At 52.4% G+C, this 16,486-nt stretch overlaps 3 protein-coding genes across 6 annotated transcripts in view; 2 read left to right on the top strand and 1 right to left on the bottom strand.

Moving 5' to 3' along the window:
• The window catches only part of DNTTIP1 (deoxynucleotidyltransferase terminal interacting protein 1), a 23,761-nt gene extending 19,184 nt beyond the window's left edge, over positions 1 to 4,577 (top strand). For both annotated transcript variants that reach the window (XM_027078195.1, XM_027078196.1), the window contains exons 11-13: positions 2,099 to 2,170; positions 4,061 to 4,116; positions 4,201 to 4,577. In XM_027078195.1, coding sequence (XP_026933996.1) covers positions 2,099 to 2,170; positions 4,061 to 4,116; positions 4,201 to 4,339 — 267 coding nt within the window. In that variant the 3' untranslated portion in view covers positions 4,340 to 4,577. The remainder of the gene's footprint in view (positions 1 to 2,098; positions 2,171 to 4,060; positions 4,117 to 4,200) is intronic.
• An 855-nt stretch (positions 4,578 to 5,432) lies between these two features.
• UBE2C (ubiquitin conjugating enzyme E2 C) lies at positions 5,433 to 8,615 on the top strand. 2 transcript variants are annotated; one of them, XM_027078204.1, is made up of 6 exons: positions 5,433 to 5,658; positions 6,220 to 6,247; positions 6,998 to 7,084; positions 7,537 to 7,741; positions 7,849 to 7,908; positions 8,362 to 8,615. In XM_027078204.1, exons 1-6 carry the CDS (start codon positions 5,558 to 5,560, stop codon positions 8,418 to 8,420), a joined length of 540 nt encoding a protein of 179 aa, XP_026934005.1. In that variant the 5' UTR covers positions 5,433 to 5,557; the 3' UTR covers positions 8,421 to 8,615. The 2 variants fall into 2 exon arrangements, with proteins under 2 accessions (XP_026934005.1, XP_026934004.1); XM_027078203.1 differs by lacking the exons at positions 5,433 to 5,658; positions 6,220 to 6,247 and adding an exon at positions 6,267 to 6,393.
• Positions 8,616 to 13,156: 4,541 nt separating this feature from the next.
• On the bottom strand, positions 13,157 to 16,177 carry TNNC2 (troponin C2, fast skeletal type). 2 transcript variants are annotated; one of them, XM_027078194.1, is made up of 6 exons: positions 16,053 to 16,177; positions 14,380 to 14,431; positions 14,096 to 14,239; positions 13,889 to 14,003; positions 13,604 to 13,740; positions 13,157 to 13,332 (listed from the first exon to the last, which is right to left on the bottom strand). In XM_027078194.1, exons 1-6 carry the CDS (start codon positions 16,053 to 16,055, stop codon positions 13,301 to 13,303), a joined length of 483 nt encoding a protein of 160 aa, XP_026933995.1. In that variant the 5' UTR covers positions 16,056 to 16,177; the 3' UTR covers positions 13,157 to 13,300. The 2 variants fall into 2 exon arrangements, with proteins under 2 accessions (XP_026933995.1, XP_026933994.1); XM_027078193.1 differs by lacking the exon at positions 16,053 to 16,177 and having other exon boundaries at positions 14,380 to 14,504.
• Between the last annotated feature and the right edge of the window lie 309 nt (positions 16,178 to 16,486).

Raw genomic sequence — 16,486 nt, 5'->3', positions numbered from 1 at the left:
TTTGGGTTTTTCTGTAAGATGTTACAGAAAAACCCAAACGAACTTTTTGGCCAACCCAATTTTTTTTTTTTTAATATTTATTTATTTATTTTTGGCTGAGTCGGGTCTTAGTTGCGGCATGCGAGCTTCTCTCTAGTTGTGGCATGCGGGGTCCAGAGTGCATGGGCTCTGTAGTCGTGGCACGCGGGCTTAGTTGCCCCACAGCAAATGGGATCTTAGTTCCCTGACCAGGGATCGAACCCGCGACCCCTGCATTGGAAGGCAGATTCTTAACCGCTGGACCACCAGGAAAGTCCCTGGCCAACCCAATATTTACAGGAAAAGTGTGCTGGCCACTACAGATCTAGGGAATAATATCTTAGCAATTTGTCCATGTTATTAAGTCTCCCTCATTTTACTTCTAACAGCTGTGCAGAATTCACAGAATAGATTTTCTGTCATTCATTTCATTGCTCCCTTACTTATAGATGTTGAAGTGTTTTCCGACAGTTTTGCTGTTGTAAACAGTGCTGCACCAGACATCCCTGCATGCACGGGTGGATGACTGTGAAGGATAAATCCCTGGAAATGGGGTTGCTGGGTCAGGAAGTACACACTTTCAAAGTTTTGATTAATATTTATATTACTTGGGAAGTGAACTAATTAAACTACAGATTTAAATAATTAAATCTGTAGTAACCATACAGATTTCCCAGCTTGGTCTCCATTTCAAATGATCTGCCTATTTTATAAAACCTACTTTTATTGGGCACTTATGTGTCATATACTATATTTACCACCTTTTATGCACGATCTCCTTTATTCTTAACAACAATCCTATAAGATAAGTGTTACTCTTTGTTTTACAAATGAAGAAACTGAGTCTTGGGACTTCCCTGGTGGCGCAGTGATTAAGAATCCACCTGCCAATGCGGCCTGGGAAGATCCCGCATGCCGCGGAGCATCCCGTAAGCCCATGCGCCACAACTACTGAGCCCACATGCCACAACTATTGAAGCCCGCACGCCTAGAGCCCGTGCTCCACAGTGAGAAGCCTACGCACCACAACGAAGAGTAGCCCCCGCTTGCCACAACTAGAGAAAGCCCGTGTGCAGCAACAAAGACACAACACAGACAAAAATAAATAATTTTTTTAAAAACTTAAAAAAAAAAAGAAACTGAGTCTCAAGGAAATCATCACTTACGTTTACACCACCTGATAATTAGCAGAAACCAGAATTTCTGAATCAAATTCTTTTCTTTCTTTTTCTTTCTTGTTTGTTTTTTTTTTAAACTGCCGCCCCCTAAAAGCCCACCAGGCCAGATTGGCCACCTTCACATGCTCACCTGCAACCTTCCCTACCACGCGCATTCCCTGTGGGCTGAGCTCTGAACCCCACAGCTAAGTTCTTAACCACGATGCTATTCTGCCTCCTCCAGGTCATGAAGTGTCCTGATTTTTGTTTTAGAAAATTTGGTCACCATAATAGTCACATGTGTTGTAAGCCACCTCAGATCATTTCTTGAAAGAGGAGTACAGCTCTAAAATAATAGTCACGATCTGACCAGTTGCCGGAAGTGCTGTGTTTTGAGAAAGGAAAGGGGGGAGTTCCTTGCTGGTCTGGTGGTTAGGACTCAGCACTTTCACTGCAATGGCCTGGGTTCAATCCCTGGTTGGGGAACTGAGATCCTGCAAGGCGCGTGGCATGGCCAAAATTTTAAAATTTTAAATTTTTTTCGGATTTCCGTGGCGGTCTAGTGGTTAAGACTCCGCGCTTCCAATCAGAGGGTGCGGGTTCAATCCCCAGTCAGGGAACTAAGATCCTCCATGCCGCATGGCACAGTCAAAAAAAAAAAAGTTTAAATTTTGAAAAAAAGGAAAGGGGCAGGAATGAGAAGTGTACTAAACCTCGGGGAATTGGGTCCCCTACCCTGGCCTCCTCCTGGGCTCAGCCCTGCTTGCTCTGAAGAGGTTAGTAAACCCTCTACATCCACCAGGCTAGGACAAGGTCTTGTTGCTAAGAACTGCTCAAGGGCCAAGAGTATGCTCTGGACCAAAGAGAAAAGCCCATCACACCAGGCTAACATCCCCCCCTCCCCGTGCCTTCATCCCTCACAGTATGCAGCTGACCCCCAGGACAAGCACTGGCTGGCCGAGCAGCATCACATGCGGGCAACAGGGGGGAAGATGGTAAGTATTGCCACACGTGCCACTGCTGGAGACCCACCCTGCCCAGGGACCAGGGCTATTGGTGGCAGCTCACCCACAAATCTGAGAGACTCCATGCCCAACAAGTGTGAGAAAGGAGACTTTCTCATAAGTAAGTGTAGAGAGAGCCCATTCCTTCATGCTGAAGACCAGACTGTAATCCCTGGCTTCCCTCGCCTGACCCCAGGTCTCCCACACACCTCCCCCTTCCCTTCCACAGCACCCTCATATGTAGATCATACTAGCTGTATGTAAGAATGGCAGGTACAAGATGTCCTGAACACTGCTTTCCCATCATGTGCTGCCCATTGACAGATTTCACTCCTCCATCACAACTCTTCCACCAGAATCAGCTATGGAATCTCTTCTCAACACTGTGCTCCAGGCCGTACCCCTTGTCAGAAGGAATTAGCACATGCAGTGAAACTTGTTTGCCACACGTGGCAGCCCTTTCCAGAATCACTTCTACTTAAAGAGTTCTTAGCTCAAATCAAGCAACAACCTTAGGAAAATCATCGTTGCATGTGTTCTAAAACTATCATGGAGGGATTTGTCCATCACATGCCCTGTCCCCCACCTGAAGACTCACTTAGTCCCACCGCTGGGGCTGCTCCTATTAGAATTCAACGGCCTCGGGACTTCCCTGGTGGCTAGTGGTTAAGAATCCACCTGCCAATGCAGGGGACACAACTTCCAGCTCTGGTCTGGGAAGATCCCACATGCCGCAGAGCAGCTAAGCCCGCAAGCCACAACTACTGAGCCCACGCACCTAGAGCCTGTGCTCCGCAACAAGAGAAGCCACTGCAACGAGAAGCCCACGTACCACAATGAAGAGTAGCCCCTGCTTTCCACAACTAGAGAGAGCCAGTGAGCAGCAATGAAGATCCAAGGCAGCCAAAAATAAATAAATAACTAAATTTATTTTTTAAGAAAGAATTCAACGGCCTCACAAACAAGTATGCCATCTCCTTTCTGGCAATGAAAGCTATCTTTTTTATTTTCTACTATATGCTACACTCTTTCAAAAAATATTTCAGGAAACTTACCATTGACACATACATAAATAAGAAATAGAGAGGATAAAAAGGCAAGGCAGGATCTAAAATTAAGCCACAAGAAAGACTAGTTTTTAAAAAGGGATTTTTTAAATTGCCAGCCCAGGAGACCAGTGCAAGTCCATAGGTTTTCGGCTGCAGGCCCCACTCAAGGACAACTGATCTGTCACATAGTTCACAGTGCCCCTAAGATGAAGACAGTCAAATGTCTCAGGGGACACACAGTTATTCCTGACCCTAAGACTGGAAAGAAATGTCTCCCACAGAAGACTGTCTCATGTGATGGACAGCATGTGCCACATGGTAGGCTCACAAGAGGGCTCTCTTGCTGCAGACCATGGCATTGTGCTACAGCAGTTCTGCAGGCCCCCGGACAACACAGCCCAGTTAATGGACAGCAGTGCAGTTTATCATGTTTCCCCTTTTGCCACGAAGTTCAAAACCAAATTATCTTAGTTCCAGAGTTCACATATGGCTTCCTCCTAATTTCCTATTTCCATGTGTATTTTTCTACCTCTGGCCCTTTCCTTTTAAGCCACCTCAGGGTCCCTTTGTAAAAGGGACGACGGCTATAAGTAAATTAATCATCATTCCCCACTCTCCCACCCATAAATTTTCTACTTGAGTGAAAGATTGTCTCAAGAAACTATTCCCCAGACAGCCTCTCCCTACTTACTCTCCTTTGCTAAATTATAAACTATGACTACACACCCCCACCTTCCAGCCCTTACGTTAAGGAGGTGTTTAATAAAGTATTAATCGAGTTGGACTGAAATGAATCAGAGGCAATGACGACTCTCCTTTGCTCCTGCCCCAGGCCTACCTCCTCATTGAGGAGGACATCCGGGACCTCGCTGCCAGCGATGACTACAGGTAAAACCTGCCCTCCCTCCCCTGGGATGAGCCTGGACCTACATCCTCCCTGGCTCCAACTCTCCTCCTCAATGTCTCTTCCAGAGGATGCCTGGACCTGAAGTTAGAGGAGCTGAAATCCTTTGTCCTGCCCTCCTGGATGGTTGAGAAGATGCGGAAGTACATGGAGACACTCCGGACAGAGAATGAGCATCGTGCTGTCGAAGCGCCTCTGCAGACCTGAAGCCAGGTCCCCTGGCTACAGTTGGCAGCCCTCCTCCAAGGCCCTCTTACCCACATGGCGGAGGCCACTGCTGGGACTACTCCTAGATGGATCTCAGAGGCATTAAAGCTATGCCTGGGCTAGTTTGTAGTGACTCACTGCAGAACACCCCCAGACTGGCATGTGGTTCTATATTTGTAAAGTTATTGGGATAAGCAGCAATTAAATGGTTTGTAATAAACACAGATGGTGAGCCTGCTGTGAGGTCTGCCTGTGCACACTGACAAAACATCAAGGGCTCTTGAGGAAGTGGGTGAAGGAAAAAAGGACCAGGCTCCCTTTCCCCACCCCACATTATTCCCAGGAAGCCCAGTGCCCCATGCGTATCTGCTTTGTGAGACGAAGCTGGGGGCTCCACGTACCTTGCCAGTCTTCCGTGTCCCTTTATTTCTATTTCATCACCCAACTAAGGTATGGAAGTAGCAGAATGTGGTGATGGCTGGCACCATGGGAGGTTGATGACAAACCAGAAGAAAAATACAAGGTGGCTTTTATTACCCCCATTCTACAGGTTAAAACACTAAATTATGTGCCCAAGGGAACACAGCAAACCATTGGAGAGGCAGCCGATGAACCTGTTTTCCAGTGAGGAGTCCCTGGCCCTGGCTATCAGCCTCTAGCTTTTCCCCTCGCCTGAATGTGCAGGCTCTTAAAGCCCCAACCAAAGTGCCCAGGACATAATAACAGGTGGCGGAGCTGGGGTTTCCGGTTTGAGGGAAGAGTACCAAGGCCCCAAGACTGGAGACCCCCCCTTCCCCTGGGAGTAAGGGATCCTGGCCGGTCGTGCCGGGTGTCCCCGACAGTAGCCGGGCGTTTGACCTAAAAGGATTCACCCCACGTGGACTTTTTCTAAGCCCTTTAATGGTCGGCGTTTTCCAAAGGCGGCCAATCCGCTACAGCTTCGTTAATTAATGACAGCCACTCTCCTGCCAATCGCCCATCAGAAGCAGCATCCCGCCGCCCAATAGTGGTACTCTGGTGGGTGGTTCTAGCAGTTGCCCGGTGACAGAGTGCTCTGGCGCGCCCCATTGGCTGGATCAAACCCAAGCGAGCCGCTGATAGGCCAGCGCTGCCGGAGGGTTACAATTCAAACGCGGGCGGAAGGGCCCGGGAACCCGCAGTTGCAGCCGCGGTCTCAGTGTAGTCTGAGTTCCTGTCTCCCTTCTCAGCGCCACCCGGATGGCTTCCCAGAACCGCGACCCAGCTGCCGCCAGCGTTGCTGCACCCCGTAAAGGAGCCGAGCCCAGCGGGGGCGCCGCCCGGGGCCCCGTGGGCAAGAGGTGAGTGGTGTGGAGGTAACAATCGCCAGGCCTGGCACAGCCTGGGCCTTTGGGGGTCGAGAGCGAAGACTTCCGGGACCCCCACCTCCTCCTGGAACGGGTGAGATATGGGAGGTAGAGGGACACGCCAGGAGCTCGACTGCTCTTAGAGACCCTCCCGAAGGAGGACAGAAGGGGTATGGCCGCTGCCAGGATCCTCCGTCGGTGAACCAAGATGAGGATGCTCCGGGGACCTTCGGTGTCTTGGCTGGAGGACGGCGGGGGAGGGAGAAGGAAGGAGGGGAGAAATTGAGATCCGGCACGAGAGAGACGCCAGAGAAGCAGACGAGGTTAAGAATAAGCCAGAGCCATCCTGTGGGAGCCTGGAATTAGGGAGAGTGAGGAGGACTCACTACGACCCTCTTGTGGAACTGGGGGTGACTGTGCCCCCAGCTGAGTCCGACTTCAGGGTAGAGGGAGCCTCCGCGACAGCTGCTTCAGAGATTGGGGTGGGAGGAGATGCACCACCTGGAGCCCTGACCCATCCAGACTCCCAGGTGACCCCGAGTGCTCTTTTTGCAGGCTACAGCAGGAGCTGATGACGCTCATGGTGAGTGACTGATGCCCAGAGCCCCAACCAGTTGGTCCTCCCTCCCACCTCCCAGTCACTTATCAGTAGCCTCCTCTCCTACATCAGGCTCTGTGATAGACATGAGGGTAAAAAATGAGTCCAGCTTGTTCTCTTCTGGGAAGAAGGTAATCCACCTCACCTACACACCTTTTCTCCAGAGAGTCTCTACTCCCAGTCCCGTCCTCCCACAATAAAGTTATCCCTGAAATACGGCTCTCATACGAGACCCTCCCCCTGCCCTACTTCCCTGCCCTAAGGTTTATCCACACCCAACTCTCCATCCTTCTTAATATTTCCAATCCTGTCGTACCTCAGAATGCTTCTTTCCTGGACGATCTCTTCTACGTTAACCCTGGATATTCAAGTCAAATCCTTCAATGACCATATTGTTTATGTTCCCAGTCCGTGAGTAGCTTCGTATGTAACCAGCACTCAGTAGCATGTTGAGTTGAATTCCCAGCAGCCAGCACTGTGGTTACAGAGCTGCCTTCTGTTTCCCTGCACAACCCCTCCCTTCTTAGCCTGGCGATGAACCTCCATCATCCCAGTACTCCCCGGAGAGGCATGCTGAGCCCCGAGGATATAGCCATTTCCTCAGGAAAGCCTATCTATTTGGCCTGGTTGCTTTATTTTGCATCAAAATGTGATGAGGTTAAGGAGAAAGGGTTCACCCACTGGCCCCCCAGGAGCGTACGCTTCAGCCCAGCACATGTTGTGTTTCCTCCCCAGATGTCCGGTGATAAAGGAATTTCTGCCTTCCCTGAATCAGACAACCTTTTCAAATGGGTGGGGACCATCCATGGAGCAGCTGGCACAGTAAGTATAGGGTTGGGGTAGGTGAGTGTGACTTAGCTGAGTCTGGGGAGAGGTGGGACATGAAATCCAAGTGCCGGGTCTGCTTCAAGTCTTCGGCTGACGGGACACTCCCCTGTGCCTGCTCTCTGTGCCCTGAGCCTGTGGCCCTGATCTCCCTCTCTCTAGTAAGAGGCTGTGTTTAAGGCAGGGCTCTCCATCTTAGATGCTGACAGGGGGCCAGACAGCAAGGACAAGAATGGACAATTGAGGACTTAGGCCAGTGGGCCTTAGACCAAAGGATCACTGATGACCCCAGTGACCAGATATGGGAGAAAGTACCAGACCAGTTTAATGCTTTCTCTTCTGTCAAGTCCCAGACAAACTCAGGGGTCCTGGCAAGTCCCTTATGCGGGGTTTGGGGTGGAAACTGAGGCTCAAGGTGGATGGGTCACTCCCTGAATCTCTTTCTCCAGGTATATGAAGACCTGAGGTATAAACTGTCCCTGGAGTTCCCCAGCGGCTACCCTTACAATGCACCCACGGTGAAGTTCCTCACGCCCTGCTACCACCCCAACGTGGACACCCAGGGTAACATCTGCCTGGACATCCTGAAAGACAAGTGGTCCGCCCTGTACGACGTCAGGACCATCCTGCTCTCCATCCAGAGCCTGCTCGGAGGTGATTGCCGAGACCGGCCCCTCCCCTGCAACCTGGGAACCTGTCAGAACTCCCCCGGGCGGCCTCTTCTACCCGCACCTGACCGTCCTCTTTCTCTCCACCTGCAGAACCCAACATCGATAGCCCTTTGAACACACATGCCGCCGAGCTCTGGAAAAACCCCACAGGTGAGTCCTTTGTCCTTCTCAGGGCACCAGGCCATCCCTCCCCAACCTTCGAAGCCTCCCTCAAACAACAAAAGGATTCCAGGGACTTGGGAATATGTCGTTGGGGGGCAGGTAACCCAGTTCCGCCTCTGCCTTGGTGTTTCTGGTTTGCCTGTTTGCTATAAAATCAGGAGAACCAACCCTTTCCACATTAATGTAGGTTGGGGAGGCCTTTTAAGTAGAAGGCAAAGCTTTGTGCAGATGACTTGCTTGCTCAGGGCCCCTAGTCCCCTCCCCAGCCTCCCTGGAAACAGAGCCCGTCCAGGAGTCCTGGCTGGGTGGGCAGCAGAGGGTCAATCTGTTGTGCTGGGAAGCCCCTCCCCAAACTCCTCCCACATTTATATCCTTGCTGCCCTCTTACCCACCTTAACCCCTGTCCTCATCACTCACTGAGACCTGCCTGTTCACTTCCAGCCTTTAAGAAGTACCTGCAAGAAACGTACTCAAAGCACGTCTCCAGCCAAGATCCCTGACCCAGGATGTGCAGCTCTCCTTCTGTTGTCTTTTTATTTTTTTTCCCTTAGTTGGTCTGTCCTTTCCTCGATTTCTGTACAGGACCCTGTATCTTATCTGTGGTGTCATTTTTGTTTTGTTTCTGTTTTTTAAATTAAGTGTCTGGTTAAGCCCTTGTGATGAGTATATTAAATAAATACATTTTGGGGTTTTTTAACAAGTAGCTGTCTTGTAGTTCCCCTAGGGTTGGAAGTGTGCAGGATCAGCAGAGGTCAGGTGTAGGATCTGGGTTCCTGCCCTGCCCCTCTACCCAGGGAGTAGGAGAAGCGGATGGGCTGTAGCGCTGTGCAGTGGGGTGACAGGATTTGCTCCATTGCAACCTTAGTTATTTTATGGCTCTGCATCTGTTTCCTCATCTATAGAATGGGTGTCACAAAATGCCGATTTCTGGGCGTTCCCTGGCGATCTAGTGGGTAGGATTCAGCGCTTTCACTTCCATGGCCCACGTTCAATCCCTGGTCGGGGAACTGAGATCCCATAAGCCATGCAGTGCAGCCAAAAATATAGATAGATGAAAATTAATTAAAAAAATAAAAAATAACAAAATGCCAATTTCTATGGTGTGGTGACATGCACCAAGAACGTTAGCAGATATAGGAGTTGCCCCAGGTGTGTTGCAGATGAGGCTGAACCAGACATTAGGCTGAAATAGCTAGAGCTGTAGAGAGTGTGTGTGTGTGTGCGTGTGTGTGTTGGAGGGGGTGGGAGGTGGGGATCAGCCACCTACTTTCTGACTGTAGATGTTTTAACCCTGAAAAAGGAGCAAGAGGACATTCAGGTGACCCTACAGCAGGCCCAGGGACTGCGGAGACAGCCAGGGGAAGCCTTCTGGACTGAGGTCACAACTCACCCCTTGCCCCAGGTCCCCCATAGATGGCTCCATGATCCACAGGGACACGTTCACCTCCTGCTTCATCTCCACCAGCAGTTCCTCTGTCTGCTGCACCACTGACCCAGCCAGCCCCGGCCCCTTGGGCCATCTTTCCACTGGCCTGCCACAGGCCTTTGGGCCCCTGGGAGGAAACCCCTGTGCCGACCAGCTGGATCCAGGTAGGCTGAGGTGTTGGGCCCAGCCCAGGTCCTGCAGGAAGATCTAGGTGACACACCCAGGTGTGCTCCAACAAGGCCTGAGTGTTGGCTACTCGCCCAACCTGGTCAGCTCTGCCTGCAGCTGGTTGTGCAGGCCTGGGGGGAGGGGGAGAAGACAGCAAGGAGGTCATCAGGAAGGTTCTCACCCACACTTTCCTCCTACTCCAGCTAGCCCGGACCCCTGTGCCCCCAGCCAGCAGCCACATATGGGATTGGATTGGAGTTGTCAGGTCTGGGACTAGAACTTGGATGTCCTCTAATCAGTTCCTTCATTTCTGACTGTGCTGTTGGCTCCCTCCTTGGGGCTTGGACCAGTGTTGCTCAATCTACTGTGCATGTAAATCTGCCAGTGGGGGGACTTTCCCTGGTGGCGCAGTGGTTAAGAATCCGCCTACCAATGCAGGGGTCACGGGTTGGATCCCTGGTCCAGGAAGATCCCACATGTCGCGGAGCAACTAAGCCCGTGTGCCACAACTACTGAGCCTGCGCTCTAGAGCCTGAGTGCCACAACTACTGAGCCCGTGAGCCACAACTACTGAAGCCTGTGCACCTAGAGCCCGTGCTCCGCATCAGGAGAAGCTATTGCAATGAGAAGCCCGCGCACCGCAACAGAGAGTAGCCCCCGCTCGCTGCAACTAGAGAAAGCCCAAAGCCCGCGCGCAGCAAGGAAGACCCAAGGCAGCCAAACATAAATTAAAATAAATCTGCCTGGGATCTTATTCAAATACAAATTTTGATTCAGTTGGTCTGGGTGGGGCCTGAGGCTCTGCATTTCTAATCAGCTCCCAGGTGGTGTCATTGCTGGGCTCTAGTTAAAGGTACAGAGCAGTGTTCTTGAGGTGTGGTCCTTCCATTTTTCACCTGGAACTGGTTAGAAATGTAAATTCCTGGCCCCAATAAGCTCTTCAGGTGATTCTGATGCTCTCTCAAATTGAAAATCACGAGGCTGGGACTTCCCTGGCAGTCCAGTGGTTATGACTCCTCACTTCCACTGCAGGGGGTGAGTGTTCGATTCCTGGTCGGGGAACTAAGATCCCCCATGCTGTGCCACAAGGCCAAAAAAAAAAAAAGAAGACAAACACCAGGCTGGAGGATGTCTGAGATGAGCAGAGCTCAGAACCTGACACTTGCTTCTTAAATGCTGGCCAAAGTGGATGTATCTTTGCCTTCCTTAGGAAGCCTCTCTATGCGGTTTCCTGGACCATGGTGTCTGACTCCCCCAGATGGTCACATGACCTACCTGTGTCAGTCACAGAGACCCAGCTCTCTACACTGTCGTTCGGAACCAATCAGGGTGTTTCCTGGAATTAATCTCTGCAAGAAAGTAAAATTATTTTACTACTAGGATTGCTAAAAGAGGAGGGAGTCAGTCTGGGCTGCTGGTGGAGACGGCTGCAGATGAAAGAAAGCCAAGCAGAGACAAATAGCTGAGAGATGACATTGAAACTCTGGCCTCCAGTTTGTGTGTTGGCATCCCGGTGTCATGAACCAACAAATCCCTTTTTGGTGTAAGTCAGTTTGACTTAGATTTCTAACACTAGTGCAGTCAGTATTAGAAGGTGTGATGATCATTATTCCCATTCATTCAGTACAGTGGTTGAGTGCCCACAAGGTGAAGGCCCTATGTTGGGGGCTGGGGATGAGGCAGGAAGAGGACACAGTCCTGTCCTCAGGGAGGGTGAAGTTTAGGGAGTAAGTAGGCATGTCAATGGTGTAGAATAAGTGGTGGTTAAGGTAGAAGAACTGTGTTAGAATTCCTGATCCACCCCTATGTTACTCGTATACACTTGGGCACTTATATTTAACCTCTCTGTAAAATGGAAATATTAGTAGCTACCTCATAGGATAGATGAAGAACTGTAGAACAGTGCCTGGCACATAGTAAGCACTCAATAAAAGCTGGGTGTGGGAGTTCCCTGGCAATCTAGTGGTTAGGATTCTCGGCTTTCACTGCCCATGGCCCGGGTTCAATTCCTGGTCGGGGAACTGAGATCCCGCAAGCTGCGCGGCACGGGGTTGGGTGGGGCGGGAGCTGGGTGCTAGGCTCCCATGTTGCTATGAAAGCTCAGAGGTGGGGCACCTAATGAAGATGAGGAGGGTCAAGGAGGGCTCTCTCTGGAGAAGGAGATTGGGCTGCGAGGGAGGTAACCAGCAGTTAATGAAGTCTTGAGCAGGGCAGTGACGTGGTCAGATTTGGTTTTGAAAAGATCCTGCTGGCTGCCATCTGTCTAGAGAGTGAATGGCAATGATAATGGCCTGAGTTATGATGCTGAGTGGGCTTGGAGAGGAGGGTTGTAGAGGTAAGGAGACAAAGTAGTAGGGCATAGTAAGTAAATTAGAGGTGGAAAATGAGCTTCAGAATTTGTGACTTGGGTCTCAACCCTGAGGTGGGCAACACAGGAGAACGAGATGGAAGAGGGAGATTTACTAGTTTAAGGCAGGGCCAGTTTGAAACACTCAGGACGCCCTGGTAGAATTGTCAACAGGTCTTGCTCCTGTTTCCACCACACAGCCGTATCATCTAGGTTGTTACCTACTTGTCTGGGTAATTCACCCCACTCTGCCTGAGTTTCCTCAACCGTAAAATGGAAATAAGGGCATCTGCCCCTGGGGCTGTGTGGGTAAATGAGACAACACCTGCACAGCACACAGTAGGCATCCACTGCTTCTAGCTGGAAATAATCCAGGAAACAGGAACGAGCCAGAAAGGGGAGAAGAGAACAGGGAGTTGGAGAGGGAGGGCTGCAACAATGAATAAGAGTTCAATGTTTCAAGATGATGATGATATTACTAATAGCATTTATTATATGCTGACTCCGTGCCAGGCTCTGTTCTAAGCACTTTGCACACATTAATTTATTCTCACAACCCTGTGAGGTAAGTACTATCACTGTCCCCGTTTTACAGATTAGGAAAGGAAGCAGAGGGTGGTTTGTCACCAGCAGTGAGGATTCAAACTGAGGAAAGCCAAACTACCACTGCCCTTAATTAGCTTTGACCCAACGCCGGCTATAATTGAGTTGTTTACAAAAGAGGTGTGGGGGCCAGAGTGCAGCCAGTCAGGGCAGGGATCAAGGGAGGACAAGATGGTATCTGAGCTGCGTCTTGGTATCTTGGAGATGGCATTTGAGCTGTGTTGAAGGATTTGCCAAGACTTTAAGAGGAAGAAGGGCATTCCAAGGAGAGAGAACAGCATGTGCAAAGGTTGGAGGGCTTAAAAGTGCACCCCACTTCCACAGCAAGAAGGATCGATTGCCCAGTGAGACTGGAACCTCTCGAGGAGGGAAGGGGTAACAGTGGGAAGGAGGGGAAAGAATTAGGATTTGATTCTAGAAGCAATGGGGACCCTGAAAGCGCCAGGAGCCACTCAGCCCCTCGGCCAAGTTGCCACGCCTAGCGCCAGCTGCAGATAGACTGTCGCTAAACTTCCGAGGGCATCGAGCGCCACCTCGGGCTCCCGTGACCCGGCGGCCTTCCGCGTCCCGCTGCGTTCGGACCCGAGGACGCTCGGGTGGCTCCAACTGGTGTGGCGCCCTGGACAGCGGCCCAACCAGGCGGCTCCCGACACCCGATCCATCCCGGTCCTCCCCTCACTCAGGCCACGCGCTTTGCAATGTTTCCTTTTATTCCTTCTAGACACATTCCCAGAAGGGGCCGCGCCTCCCTCCCGGGGCCGGGAGTGGGACCGGGCGGCGATGACGTCCCCACGCCCTAAGGACGCGCAGTCTCCGCGGAGGGGAGGGCCGACTTCTTACTGCACGCCCTCCATCATCTTCAGGAACTCTGCGGGGAAGGAGACGGAGAGGCGGTCAGGGGTCTCCTAGGGGCGAGGCAGGTCTGGCCGGGCTCCGGCCTCGCAGAGGGGGTGCCTTGTCATTTGTAGATAAATTGCACAAAACCTCCCGGAGGTTCCCCCTACCCGCCCGCAGGGGGTGGGGAGGAGCTTGGCCCCGCCCCGCCCCGCCTTCAAGGCTAGGGACTCCCGCGTGGGCGCCACGCTCGGACTCTCCAGCCTGGTTCAGTCTTCCGCTCCTCGCGCTCCCCAGACCCTCACCGTCGAAGTCAATGCGGCCGTCGTTGTTCTTGTCCCCGTCCTTCATCAGGGATTCGAGCTCCTCGTCTGTCACGTGCTCCCCGGAGGCCCGGAAAATCTCAGCCAGTTCCTCAGCATCGATGTAGCCGTCTGCGTTCCTTCAGGCGGAGGGCCAGGGCGGAGCTCAGGACGGGCCGGGCCACGCCGGACGCCCCCTCCTACATCCCCACCCCGAGAACCTTCGTGCCCTGCTGGCCAGACTCAGACGGCTCTGCGCCTCGCTCGGCTCCCAGGCCCCCAATGCACCTGTCAAAGATGCGGAAACACTCAGCCAGCTCCTCCTCACTCTTCCCCTTGGCGTCCTCTTTCATCTGGCGCACCATCATGACCAAGAACTCCTCGAAGTCGATGGTGCCGCTGCCTGAGGGAAGCAGATGGTGAGGGAGTCCGAGCCCTGGCTGCCAGCTCCTCTCCACCACCACCATCCCATCCCTCGGAGGGCCACCCACTCACCGTCCTCATCCACCTCCTCGATGATGGCGTCCAGCTCCTCTTTGGTGGGTGTCTGGCCCAGCATCCTCATCACCGTGCCCAACTCCTTGACGCTGATGTCCCCGCCACCATCAGCGTCAAACATGTCAAAGGCGGCCTTGAATTCTGCCAGGGCAAGGAGAGCCGAGGGCTAAGGTGAGCCTGGCTGGACCGTCAGCCTCACGTCCACCCTCCCTGCCTGCCTAGACACCAAACATTGCCCAGCACACAGCCACCCAACGGACAGCCCGCCCACCCCCACTCACCAGCGATCATCTCCTCGCTGAGGTAGGACCGGGCCTCAGCCTGCTGGTCCGTCTGCAGGAAACACAGACCATCAAAGAGCAGAAGGGGAAGCCCTGGAGCGCATTCTTGACTTAACCCCATTCTTCTGCACCCCCGTTTCTGTAAGTGCCCCTTAGTCCTCCGGAGAAACAGCTCCAAACTTGCCCCCCCACCACCACGTGCTCCCACAGCACCCAACCCTGCTTTTGAAGAACTAGAGAGGGGAATTCCCTGGCGGTCCAGTGGTTAGGACTCTGTGCTTTCACTGCCGAAGGCCTGGGTTCAGTCGCTGGTTGGGAACTAAGATCCCACAAGCTGCGCAGCTCAGCCCAAAAGAAAGAAAGAACTAGGGATTATGCCCTTCTTGCTTGTCAATCAGAGGTCAATTCAGGAACCCCCCAGTAATCTTGGGCAAGTCACTAAATGTACCCTCATCCCCTCATCTCTTCTTAGCAGTTTTTCAGGGATGAGCTGAAATCAGGGGTGTGAGAAGGCTTTGTAAAATACCAGAACGATTCCAACATCGTTTTCCAGTTTTCCCTGCCTCCTCGCAATGCCTGGTACTTTAACAGGTGCTCGATAAATGTTTGTTGTCAAATAAATGATAATGCAAGGCAAAGTTACTGAGCACCGACCAAGTGTCAGGCCATAGACCGGGCACTGGGACCCCCAAGAAGTCAGGCACATCATCCCTCCCTCCAAGAACTTGCAGAGATTGTAAGCTTCCTTGCGACGATTCAGTCATTGGAGTAAATGCCACTCCTGCTGGGCGGAGCATGATGTGGGCCTCGTGCAGGTGATGGTAAGATGGCTCTAAGGAGTTTCCATCACGTCCAAGCCCAGCCAGCTAGCGAGAGGACTTGAGACTGAAGCCGGCAACAAAGAAGGGCTGAGGCGTCCAAGGAGCCCTTCAGCTGGCTGGCTGCTGGCTGTCCTCCTTGTCTCCCTCCTCCTCCCCTCCCCCCTCCCCTCCTCCTTGCCTGTGCCAAAAGGGCAGGTTATTTTTAGTCAGGAACGGGCCACAGCAGCTGTCCTCCAGGGTCTAGTTACTCCTTGAAGTGAAGTGGGGAGGGCGATCTCAGAGGAAAAGGACAGCTTCAAATCATAACCCCTCTCTGGGAGGCTGACGTCTCTCTAACTCTGCTCTGTCATCTTCGGCCCTTTCTCATCCCCTTGGAGTTCTTGGGGTCCTGCCCCTGAACTGGTCTGAGACCCTGCAGGCTTCCCATCTTCCAGAGGAGGCTTCCTTCTCTCACTGGCAGGAAGAGGGTGTGGCAAGGCTTCCAGCCCACCCCCACTGCTCACTGGCTTGCTGGGTGACTCCCTCTCCACCACGAGGGTCCCCATCTCCACCATCAGGGTGACAAGCTAAGACCCACTCACAGTTCTCTGACCGACATGGCTAGAAGCCTCAGAAGGTCTCAGGGAACTGGCAGCCTGGAGGCTCAACCCCTGGAACGTCCCAACTCTCCCCTTTCAAGACGAGTCCGAGGCCTTCTTCCCAACCTTCCTCCCAGACACCAGCGTTCCAGGAGCTTTCATATTCCAGCTTCAAACATCCAAGTTACTGCCCCACAGAGCACCCAGATCTGGCCTGAAAGATGCCCAGAAGTGCTCCTGCAAGTAAAAGGATGAAGTCCCTTCTCATCCTTACCATGGTTGCGTGTCACCAGGACTCCTCTGCTGCAGGTCACCTCCTCTGCACTCCACCACCCAAAGATGCCCTGGCCCTCTGTAGCCCCTAGGATTTGTAGGGGCATCCTCTCCTCCCACTTCCCTGCTCCCCAGGACCAGATGCCCTGGCCAATCAGATCCTGGGGTCAGCGAGCACCCCCCTCCCAGAGTCCTAGCCCATTACCTAATTTAGCCAAGGGCTCTTGCAGAGAAATTTAAGCCTCCGAGCAGGTGGCAGGCCTTGACGTCCTAGATTCTTGTGAGGAGAACCTGCCCTGCTCCACCGCCTTAGTGAGCACCCCCCAAGAAGCATACTTGCTCCAAGATGGGTGAGGATGATTAGGATAGAGAAAAGTGAGGCAGCATGGTGGAATGCAAGAGCACAAGCCTTGACGTCCAAAGCCCAGGATCCAA

The sequence above is a fragment of the Aethalodelphis obliquidens genome, unplaced genomic scaffold, assembly GCF_003676395.1.
Source record: "Aethalodelphis obliquidens isolate GAN/ISIS:26980383/991018 unplaced genomic scaffold, ASM367639v1 scaffold42, whole genome shotgun sequence".
In the NCBI taxonomy this organism is placed as follows: domain Eukaryota; kingdom Metazoa; phylum Chordata; class Mammalia; order Artiodactyla; family Delphinidae; genus Aethalodelphis; species Aethalodelphis obliquidens.
The sequence above is the reverse complement of the archived record's forward strand: the minus strand, read 5'-3'. Positions and strand labels throughout refer to the sequence as shown.